General features: G+C 34.7%; 1 protein-coding gene across 2 annotated transcripts in view; it reads left to right on the top strand.

Moving 5' to 3' along the window:
* The window catches only part of LOC145292906 (nucleobindin-2-like), a 274,197-nt gene that overhangs the window by 64,766 nt on the left and 197,296 nt on the right, over positions 1-12,135 (top strand). For both annotated transcript variants that reach the window (XM_080139047.1, XM_080139046.1), the window contains exon 2: positions 5,340-5,473. In XM_080139047.1, coding sequence (XP_079995173.1) covers positions 5,351-5,473 — 123 coding nt within the window. In that variant the 5' untranslated portion in view covers positions 5,340-5,350. The remainder of the gene's footprint in view (positions 1-5,339; positions 5,474-12,135) is intronic.

Genomic DNA, 12,135 nt, shown 5'->3' with positions numbered 1-12,135 from the left:
ATGAGGTTCTCCAGAGGATAAAGCAGTTGTCTAGGTATCTCTTCTAGGAAGGCGAGTGTAAGGGTGGTATATGTCGGTGCCATTTTGGTACCCATTGCTGTGCTTAGTATTTGGATGTAGTTATCTTTATTGAATTGGAGGAGTTGTTATTGAGGATTATGTCGATGCTATCAATCACGAATTGTTTATTGAATCTGGGGTGTAAAGTCTGTGTATGTTTGTCAATCCAATATGCGATAGCTTCTTTTCCTAGATTGTGTGGGATATTGCTATATAGGCTGCTAACATCGAATGTGGCTAGTATAGTCCCATTGTCTACTGTTTGTGGTAGGGAGCTAAGGAAGTGTGTGTTATCTCTTACAAAACTTCTGACTAGATTGGTGAAGGGCTGTAATAGTATATCTATTAGGTTGCTAATCTGCTTGTTGGGCATGATGGTCCTGCTACTATGGGTCTGAATGTGAGGTCGTTGGGGTTTGGGGTGCTTATGTATTCCGATTTTTGTATGTTGATGGCATGTCTTACCTGGTTAGATTTGTGTATTTTGGGTAGCCCATAGAAGATGTTTGTTTTTGTTGTGAAGTTTGTAAGGAAGTCTTTTTCTTTTTTAGTTAATGTACTATTGTATGTTGTGCAGAGTTTTGTTATTTTAGATATGGTTGTGTCGTCTATGTTAGAGCTAATTGGTTTGTAATAATTTTCGTTCCCTAGTGATTCTAAAATATATATATATAATGAGAAAAGGATAATGGGTAAATATAATTAAATTTAATTTCAACTGATTGTATCTCTATTGGGGGTTATTTTGATAAAATTTAGATGTAAACAAAAATTTAATCTTTTATATAATGTATAATTCTCTTAATTCTTTAATATTGTTTTCCAGTCTACTACAAATTTTGTTACTATTTTCAATGATAGGCGATTTATTTTTAATGTTGTTTTTGGAAAAGACGTAAAAATATAACAAAGAAAAAGGAAACAAGTCTATCGGCAGAATAATGAAGAGGAAGTTGTTCACCAAAATACACAAAGAAAGCTGATTGCTAATCAAGGTGTGGCAGACAAAAGACTAGATATTTTAACTTAATAGGCAGTTTTAGGTTTGGCAGTGAGTTTTGGAGCAGTTGTTGACAGTCTTAGGTTTGTGATGGTTGAGGACAGTTGTAAGTTGGACATGGTGAAAAAGCTTTGGGAGATTAAGATGAACTGACATCAACTAATGACCTCTGCCTCAACAGAATGTACATGTAGACCTTAGCATGTAGAGCTTATATGGTGTCACACACACACCCAGAATGCAACTGATATTTGCAGAATGTGTTGGAGTTTGAATTTTTTGTGCTTTTTTTTATTTATTAATTTTTTTTTTTAGTTGTGAGCCACTGAGCCGTGTTGGAATTCTAGTGCAGTCATTTGCCAATGCACAAAACTATAATTCACATTCATGCATACCTTGTATACTAATGAGGTGCCAAACATTGGTATGAGTGTTGTTAGGCTCTTGTCAGTAGTGTCTCTATGTCCAAGCTGAACTTTCACCTCAACTTCTGAATCTCAGCTAAGAATAACTGTCATTTGTGACACTTCACCATCTCTCACCATGATCAATCTCAGTCTGCTCTGACAGCCAATGTCTCCAGAATATATTTATCCCTCCTCACACACACGCTCATGAAAACCAGAGATAAGATTTAAAAATTCTACATTTTGACCATCAGGCTGTTAGCAACTAAGTGCCATGGCATCACTGATCTGTGGAGTACATTGATCCATCGCTTGTAATGTTTTTCTTTAATAACTTTTAAATGTCATTCATTTTCTAGTGATCTTCGTTATGAGGGTAGAGGTCATACTATAATATTGCACCAATACTAAAATATCAAAATTAAAAGAACAAGACTGAACACAGATTTTCAACATGGTATGACTTTAATAGTAGAATAGTAAGGTTTTCGGCAATGTATACAAATGTGCAATGCTGCATGTTTTCTCTTTCTCACAGAAGAGACGTTGCAGGTCTCTGCTCTACTGTTACTTGTAAAGTAGGTGCTCGACTGAGCTCCAATCTATGATCCATCCCTAGTAAAACGTTTTCAACAAATACTCATCTAATTACGATAACCACCACCAATTTTCTTCATTCTCTATCTGCGCCTAAAACTAAAAAAAAAAAAATCAATAAGCAGAATTTTTTCCTATAACTGCTCGTCTGTGGAACACAATACTGTGGGGCTGCTTTCTGGCTGACTATAGCATGGTCATTTTCAAGTTTGATGAAACTGAGTTCCTGTTGAGCCGTTTTCGTAAATAATCAAGCCCTACCAAAGTTTCACCATCTATTTAACACTTATTCTAGAGTGACCTCCAGGCCTTGATAATTGGTGACCCCCCCCCTCCGTTTCCCAAAAAGGAACGTTTAGCTAAAGGAAGAGTGAAATGACTGATATGTTAGAATAGTAATGTCCTCTTGTACATGTTCCATGCTGTAATTATAATCCACTTGAGAATTTTTAAAAGTAATGTGGGTACCAACTGCTGAACCTCGTGGACAGACAGTTTTTATGTTCATAGATAAACAGTTTTTTGAGAATCTAGCAGTATGGTCCAAGTGATTGATATATATATATATATATATATCAATCAGAAAGGGTCAGTTGAGTTTTTTTGTTTTCAGAGACAGATGGTCCTTTGAGCCCTAAGCTGTTGCACTTATGCTTTGATTTGGTAATGCCTCAGATTTCTTTTGATTTGGTAATGCCTCAGATTTCTTTTGATTTGGTAATGCCTCAGATTTCTTTTGATTTGGTAATGGCTCAGAGTTCTGACTGCAAGTTTATTGTTTGGTGGATCATAGTAACTTTGAAAAATAAAATATTGTTTCTTGTTTTAAACTGAAGCTGTAAGTTTTTGAAAAGAGAATCCTTTTGTGGTGGTGTCTGGGCACAGATATATGAAGACAACAAATGGAAGATCACAGCTTGTGCAGTACCTGTACCAAAAGCGGTACTTAACCTCAGCAGGTTGAACTGGCTTGCTCCAAAGAAGGTTTGATGGAAATATCAAATTCATAAGTTGTTCTCAGTCACTTGTATATCCTCGTCAGGGGAGATGACATCAAGTTTTTGCAGAGAGGTGCGAACATCCTCCTACATACAGCGCCTGGTGTTTCAAAATGGTCACCTGTCTGGTTATGACCAGGCTTAATTTTCATGATTTAAGGAGAACCTGTGTGCCAACATGATTATGCCGTATGCACGAGATATGACTAGTGCAGACATACATTTCCAATGAGAAGGTATAATTGCTCTAATTAGTGGAGTACTATGCACTGTATGCAGGTTAAGATTTCGCACATCTATATATATAAAAGGCAAAATGTGTGTGCACTTTTTGTGTATGTCCAGCAAAGGCTTTTTGGGGGGCGCGCTCGGTCGGGTCACTCCTGAAAACTTTTTATATAATGTCTAAATCATAATATCTACAAGTTATAAACTGAGGTTGCATCTATCTGTAATTTGTCCGACTTTTATGTGCTATTTTCGAGATTTTTTTTGATCGCCACGTCTTCATTTCGCTTTTCAATATAAAAAAGCAAAACTGAATCCGCACCATCAATTTTCTGGCATTCGTGGCAGGGACGTCCACAAAGCAAATCCGCTTTGATCAATGCGGCAAAAACCGTCATATCAGACAATTGCTTTTCAAATGGACACTCACATTTTTTATCTTGGGTAAAAAACAGCCAAAGTTGGGAAGAAAAACTGCTTCACAGCAAAACTTAACTGCCGAATATGTTTGACCTCATTATCATTAAATTTGCACACATGTCAACTTTATAAGCCTTAAACAGTTTTCACTTTCTCTTCCCTCGTGACTGAGTGGGTTAGATGTCATGTTTTTTCCCCTTTCTTTTCCACCTTTGTGTCAACGCTTCAGGTTCGAGCCTACCTTCCTACCAAAACTTATTTTTCTTTTACACCTCCAAACACCAAGGTTTTTGTTTTAACTCCCCTCCCCCAACACACACCTCCAAACACCTGGGCAACGCCAGGTAACTCCCACTAGTTTAGAATAAAAGAACAAAATGAAACTCAGTAATAAACGAGAAGACCTCACCTTGAGATATAGACTTTTTTAACGCATGTCCATGGCAGGGGTTGCTTTCTTAGAATCTCACACCGTCAATATCTGCAAAAAAGAGATTAAACTTTCAGATCATGAATGCATAAGTTCAGTTATAACAATGCAATTTGCAATCCCTTCTGACCCATTCAATGAGTGAGCAGGACGATCTTATATTGTGACGTAGGCTCTTCTAGAGAAAGACCCGGGCATTTTGGGATTGGAGCTTGTGATTGCAATGAGTGAGTATTTTACCAAAGAAAAAAAAAATCAACTTTTCCCTTTTTTTTGTGGCAGATGTTTACAGGTTTTGTATTCTATACTGAAAATAGTTGAGGTATTTCAAATGGAAAAAAAATTAGCATCGATTTATTTTAGTTGTGCAGACGTCTGATGATGAGTTATATTTCATGTGACCGTCTCTTTGGGGCGGGGGTAAAAAGGTACCCGTACTTGTCCTAAACCAATGTTGAAGAATCAACCTGAAAAAAGTTATTTCTTTGTTTTACTTTTCAGAGATTTATTTGAAACTGATGATGTCAAACAGATTGTGAGAAAATAATTTGCTTCATCGCAAGAATGAGTGTGTGTTGTTGCAGCACTGACTAAGATGATCACGTGATTATGCTGTGAATGGTGTTGGAATCAAACGCAGACTTAGGATGAAGACAAAAATTAGATCAGGACCTGTACAGTGAATGCATACAAATGCACGTTTAGTTATTTAGTGTTTCGATCGATAATTCCAATCCGCATCTGATTCCTTTCATTTTATTAAATGTCGGTGCACACTAGCATTTCGCTTGATAACACAAAATCAGGATTTTGTAATTTCCCCCCACTCTTTATCTGTGCCTAAACCTAAACGTAGATTCCATGAACAAAGCTTTAAAGAACTGTACACCTGTGACTCGTTTGCTTTCCAGCTGACTATAATATGTTCATCTTCAAGTCCAACGTAAACAAGTTCTTGATGAGCCATTCCCTTTAAGTAATCCGATTTACCAAATTTACACTAATAACGATTACTATATTGCCCCATTGACTACCGTACACTCTTTAACCATTATCCTCGAGTGGCCTGTGAGCCTTGATAAGTGATGACTTCTTTGTAAAAAAGCAAAACAAAAAAAAACACTTGAGAGTCAAAGAGGGCCATGTTGTCATATTGCTTTCTTCGTGATAGATAAAAGAAATTTTTTGTTTTATTTCAGAATTCTCCAAAATGCAAACCATGATAGCATCGGTTTTTGTCTTCCTGGTCATCTTGGAAGGAATTATTTGTCCCCCTGTCAAACCAGAAGTTAAGTCTGCAGAAGAACCCGCAGCATCAGCGAACGACACAAGTGTAAGTCTTTTTCTTTAACAAATTTATCACTTTATTCATACGATTCTTCGTTGAAGTTAAAGTTTTCCTTTGAATGTGCGAATACCGTTAAATGTCCATGCAAAAAAAAAAAAAAAAAAAAAATTTTTTTTCTTCAGCTTGCAATGTTTTTGGCACATACAAAAACAACAATCCTTTTTCTTTTTCTGTTTTGACATCCGTAGAAAATCCATCTTTTTTTTTTTCTTCCACTGACATGCGAATTCACCATACATTTGAACGACTCAACAAAAAATGTTCTTCTAATGAAAGAAATACTGGCTTGTTATATGCCCAAATTTGACCGCATCTTAATTTGCATATGTCACCTTTTCGTTTTCTATCAGTTGAGTTTTGAGTTAGTGTGGAGATTTTTTCTTTCTTTTTTCTTTTTTCTTTTTTCTTTTTTTTCCTTTTTCCTTTTTTCCTTTTTTCTTTTTTCCTTTTTTCTTTTTTCCTTTTTTCTTTTTTCCTTTGTTTTTTCCTTTTTCTTTTTTCTTTTCTTTTTTCTTTTCTTTTTTCTTTTTTTCCTTTCTTTTTTCTTTGTTTTTTCCTTCTTTTCTTTGTTTTTTCCTTTTTTTCTTTGTTTTTTCCTTTTTTTTCTTTGTTTTTTCCTTTTTCTTTTTTCTTTCTGTTTTTTCCTTTTTCTTTTTTCTTTCTGTTTTTTCCTTTTTCTTTTTTCTTTTTGTTTTTTCCTTTTTTTCTTTCTGTTTTTTCCTTTTTTTCTTTCTGTTTTTTCCTTTTTTTCTTTGTTTGTTTTTCCTTTTTTCTTTTTCTTCCTTTTTTTTTTTTTTTGCAATATGCACGTCACGCTTGGACTCTTGTTTCTTTGACTGTTGTCACATTCATATTATTGTCTGGTTCTGACCTGGAGATGTTAGATCTTATGGCTTCTTTCAGATTCTAAAGTTGTAGTTTTTCCATTTTTTTTTCCGGTAATTTTAGGTCTTTGATAACACGTGTAGAATGCACTGAAATCTAAAATGCTGACAGAAAATTATTTTATTTATTTTTTTAAAACTCTTATTCACACCAAAAAAGGCATCGTGCCACTGGGATGTAAAGGACTACTATTAGGACCATGCTTACAGGTACACTCTATGCAGGGAATTGAGCGCAAGGTATCTGTTTGCATTACACTTTAATTTCCACATGTTAGTACAGTCTAGGAAGCAGGAAATAGGAAAGGAATTCCAAAGTCTAGCAAGCAAAGGAAGAAACTATTGAAGTCGAAGACTCTCCAGTATCGGGGTACCTATACTGGGAATGTGTGGGATTTTACTATGTCTTAGGTTAATCAGGGGTATTTATGCCAAGGGGGCACCACTGTTATGAGTTCATCAGAGCATATTTCATTAAAGTAAAACAAATACAGGAATGCAACATTATGATGATGGAACAGGAGTTAAAGATTGGTTGGCAGTGCAGGACTGATTAGATTGAGGACGATTTATTGAACCTTTTCTCATATCGTGATTTTTTTTTTATTTGTCGTAGTAATCGTTAGTAGTGGAAATTTGGTAAATTGGATTAATTAAGGAGAACGGCACATCAAGAACTTATTTATGTTGGACTTGAAGATGACTATATTATAGTCAGTTTGAAAGCAGGCAAATGGAAGAGAGTTCCACAGGTGTGCAGTTCTAAGAAAGAAACATTGTTCATGGAGTCTACATTTAGGTTTAGGCACAGATAAAAAGTGGGGGAAATTATTGATAGTGTTTTCAGCTAGACGAGTGTTTCTCGTAAAAGTATGGAGAGGGGGGGACCATAGATTGGAGCTCAGATGAGCACCTGCCATGAAAATAATGATAAAGCAGAGACAGCATCTTGAATGTTATTCTAACAAAGTTTTGGCTGATGTAACCTCCAACCTTCAAGTGCATCTTCTTGAACTCTGGAATCTGTATGCAATTTTAAACCAAACACTCTAAGCATGGAATTGAGCTGCACGATATCTGTTCGCATTTCATTTTGATTACTGCATGTTAGTACAGTTAGGGAGCAGAAAGGGAATTCCAGATCTACTCCATTTGGACTAAACTTTGTAGAGGAAGTAGATTGTTCTTGTTCAATCAACCATGACTGGATATAAATCTTGAGTAATTCTTAATTATGTATTTAGTATTGTCTACTGGGGATTGAACCCTCAACCTCTAGAAGACTGTTACATAAAACTGATTATAACATTGTTTTTATTCATCATTTCACCCCCCCCCCCCCAAAAAAAAAAAAGCTTTCGTTCATAGATACGAAAACTACTTTGAAATGAAATGACCAACTGGAGAGAATTGTCTGCATCAAAGAATGTCGACCATTTTTGAAAGACTGTCAGTTCCTCAGATATTAAAAAAAAAATGCATTCTTGTCTTGAATTCCTCCATATTAAAAAAAATAAAAAAAACCATAAAATTTGTATGATGTACATATCTGTGATGAAATGAAAATAATATTCCAAAAATCGCATAAATGAATCGGATAAAAATAAAAATTACCCCAATCAAGTAGTTATCCTTCTCTGACCGAGGAAAGAACAAATGTTTTCACTGGTTTAATAGTGAATGGCAGAAAATAAATTTTATTGATACAAGATTTATGGTTAAATAAATATATATATATATATATATATATATATATATATATATATATATATATATATTTTTTTTCTTTTTCTTTTTACACCAAAAATTGTTTGAGGCAATTTTAAAATTTATTTTTGTTCCAATCAATATTCAAAAATTGATCTTCTTTGTGTGCCTTTGAAGCATATTGTCATACGACAATTTGTCACTTTTTATGCAATCCTTTATCTTCAACCTCTGGGAGAATTCTTTTTTTTTTTTTTTTTTTTTTTACAAAGGAGGCCACTTGAGAATAAGTGCATTCATGATCTAGACAACGTGGGGCAAGTGATAAGTCCCTCCTTGCGGTCTATCTTCCTGCCCCCCTTCCCCTTCCCCACGGTCACGGTCTATCTTCTTTCCCCTTCCCCACGGTCGCGGTTTTTCTTCCTTCCCCCCTCCCCAGTCGCGGTCTCTTCCTACTTCCCCCCCCCCACACACAGCCGTGGTCTATCTTCCTGCCTGATATAAACTCATATGCATATAAAAACTTAAAAAATAATGTAAAATATGTAAATGCCTATTTGCATGTGCATAGAATAGCACTTGAAATCGACTTATGCCTGTTAAGTTCCAAATTTTAAACATTTTGCCACTTTAGCAGCTATTTTTTATAAGCTAAAGACAAAATTGGATTTGTTCCACCGGTCTGAATCCCCTATATATCAAGTTTCAAGTCTGTTGACCAAAAATTGACAGGAGTTTGGTTGAGATTGTTTATCAGATAGACAAGTCTATATAAATATATATATATATATGATGAGAATAATGGAAATAAGTATTCCAACAAAATAAAGATAAAAAAGGAACAAACCAATTTATGTGTTCATCAACGTTTCATCTTTATTTTGAGACTTCCTCTGTATGAATGAAAGCAAGAAAATGAAACATCAGTACAAATATTTAAAAATATTTTTGATGTAATGAAATGTATGACCCTGTTACATTTTAGAAACGGAAACGTTGATGAACACATAACTTAGTTTGTTCCTTCTCTCTCTCATATATATATATATATATATATATATATATATATATATATATTACTCCAACACCCACCTGGACATCTGTTCCCTAATATCAACACTATTGTAAATGGCCAATCATTAGAGGAAGTTGACCAGTTTCCTTACCTATGAGCATCATAACATCTACTTCCACATGTACGAAAGATGTGGAAAACAGGATCAGGGCAGTCCACTCCGCCTTTGATCGCCTCAACAGCCACGTATTTAACAACCACGCACTGAAATTGGCCGCTAAAATCATGGTCTTCATGGCAGTAGTACTCTCCACACTTTTTTACACTTAACACCACTAACTTGGAAGTACTGGGGCAAGACTAAAATGACCAGTGTTGAAGCAACCATCATTCACCATCACATCAGTAAGAGGAATCCATCCAGACTGCCAAAAAAAATACTTTATGGTGAGCTCACCAATGGGACTCGACCATGAGGTGCTATAAAAACCAATTAAAGCACACCCTGACAATGACTAACATTGACCCTTCCTGGTGGGAATAGACTGCCAGGGACTGGACAAAATGGAGAATCCTGGCACGCAAAGGTGCCATGGACTTTGAGGAGAAAAGATGACAATATGAAAAGGCTAGGAAAAGGTGAGAGCGATAAGAACAGCCCCATCTCCCTGCCTACACTCCTTTACAAATAATGTCTATGATTCTTGTACCACTGGTTGGGCCTTGCAAAATATGTAAAATATAGGCGGTAGCCACTCGTGTCCGATGCCGCTGAAATATATAATCTCTACTTACTATGTAGAAAATATTGAGCTTCTAAACGTTACACATTGCCAATGACACGGTACAATAAAAATTGGCTAGACTGAAGCAACATTTGATTTGTCAACTTAAATGCTGTTTGGTCTGAGTTTGAAAATTAAACCAACTTGATTTTATAGAGCAGATTGCATTACATTAATTGATATTTGTATTAACACTTATCGTATAAACATTGCTATTAGTTACTATTATTTGGGGATTGAGTGGGGCAGGCTATTGATTACTTAACTTTGCATTATGTTATTCCTATTGATAATTTTAAAAAGCTTAATGTTTTTAGATGAATATTCCTTTTCCAGCATTTACAGAATACAAAACCAATTTTGTTGAGGGGGGGGGGTGTCCTCTTCTCTTCCTTTCATAGAAGAGATGTGGCCGGTTTCTTTCTCTGCTCCATCGTTATTTTCATAAGTGGTTATTAAACTAAGCTTCAATTTATGGTTCCCCCATGTAAAACCTTCACAACAAAAACTCATTTACCTACAACCATTGTAAATAATCATCCTTTCTTCCTATGTGTATCTAAAACTGCGCCGAACTTCCATGAACAAAGTTTCTTTCCAAGAACTGTCCATCTGTGAAACAATACCTTGAAGCTGCTTCCCAGTGTAGTCGTTTTCAGTTCCAACATTAACAAATTCTTGTTGAACCATCTTCTTAAATAATCTAATTTCTGGCGAATATTACCAATCTTCGTGGCATTGTCTCACTGTTGACAAATTCCATTAACACATCCTCGAGTGGCCTATGAGCCTTGATAAGCAATGACTCATTAATGCATAAATAGCTTTATTATCCTCATAATTGCTTGGACAATTCGACTATATATATATATATATAGTCAAGATGCGTGGAAAAGAAATGAATAAAAGGTCAGATCACAAAATACAATTGAAGCGATTTACATTGTAAAACTCCCATAAAATATTACCAAGATGGATGTTTTTGATATTGACGCTTGATTAAAAGAAAAATATTTTTAATTTGTCCAGCAATAATTCAGTTGACTTATAGGAGTGAGACTATAAAACAAACAACAAAAAGTTTTTTTTTTTTTTTTTCTGAAAATCGAGCTTGTGGTCAAAAATAGATTCAGATTTATGCTTGACGTTAGGCTCTGTTACTATGACAACTAGATTAGCCATGAAATGGACACTTCTAAGTGACTGGCCAGTCTTCTCCCTTACCCTAACAACTAATAAACATCATTTGAATTAACAGATGGATTTCAAACTGGATTCTTTCTCCCAATAATGTACATTGTTATTTTTGTCACTTTACAGGCATTTTAAGGTGTTATTAGTAAAATTTATTTATTTTTTTTTTAGTTTAATAACGCTTCTAATATTTCTATGTGTTATCTTATTAAAAGTTTTTCAATTGGAGAAAAGGAAAGGAATGTTAATTAATCAGATGTTTAGTTATAGTACTGTTTTTTTTTTTTTCAGCTCGACTATGGTAATTAACATGTTTTTCTTCATTGAGACTTTTTTCTCCTTTTCTCCAATTTACAAAAATGTTAACACATCTATACTCAAACACACCACTAATAACCATAAAACTTTAAATATTAGAAGCATTATTAATTAAAAATGAAAAAAAAAAAAAAATTTCAATAAAATAAATTTTACTAATAGTAATAACATCCTAAAAATACCTGTAAAGTCACTAAAATTAACTAATGAAATAACAATAAATATACAAAAAAAAAAACCTTCTATAAATTGTTCAAAACCAGTTTTATTAATTATCCCTGATGATGAATCCAGACGGATTTGAAAGTACTTGGGCCGACAATAAATGTGGTAACTACATCAGCAATTCTTGCCAAAAGCAAGGAAATTAATTTGAAAGATGGAAAGGATCCAAACTAAAGTCAGTAGGCACAAAATGTCTATTTGATTCAATGAACTATGCACACATACATATATATACATATGCACACACACACACACACACACACACACACACACACACACACACTGACACACTATCAGTTTCATGCTAAAAAGATTGTAATGAATTCACACGCATAAATTTTATTATGTAAAGTCTCGTGTATGCTGATGAACCAGACACAATTGAAGTGGGAGGGCAGTTTGGGTCGGCGACCCCCTAAATGGTAAAGTTGGACAAAAAGGTAATGTGCTATGTTACCGAGAATGTATGTCAAAATTCATAATGATCCATTCATTAGTTTATGCAGTTATACTGTACAT

This window comes from Euprymna scolopes, chromosome 14, assembly GCF_053919585.1.
Source record: "Euprymna scolopes isolate OS-2025 chromosome 14, ASM5391958v1, whole genome shotgun sequence".
Classification (NCBI taxonomy): domain Eukaryota; kingdom Metazoa; phylum Mollusca; class Cephalopoda; order Sepiida; family Sepiolidae; genus Euprymna; species Euprymna scolopes.
The sequence above is the reverse complement of the archived record's forward strand: the minus strand, read 5'-3'. Positions and strand labels throughout refer to the sequence as shown.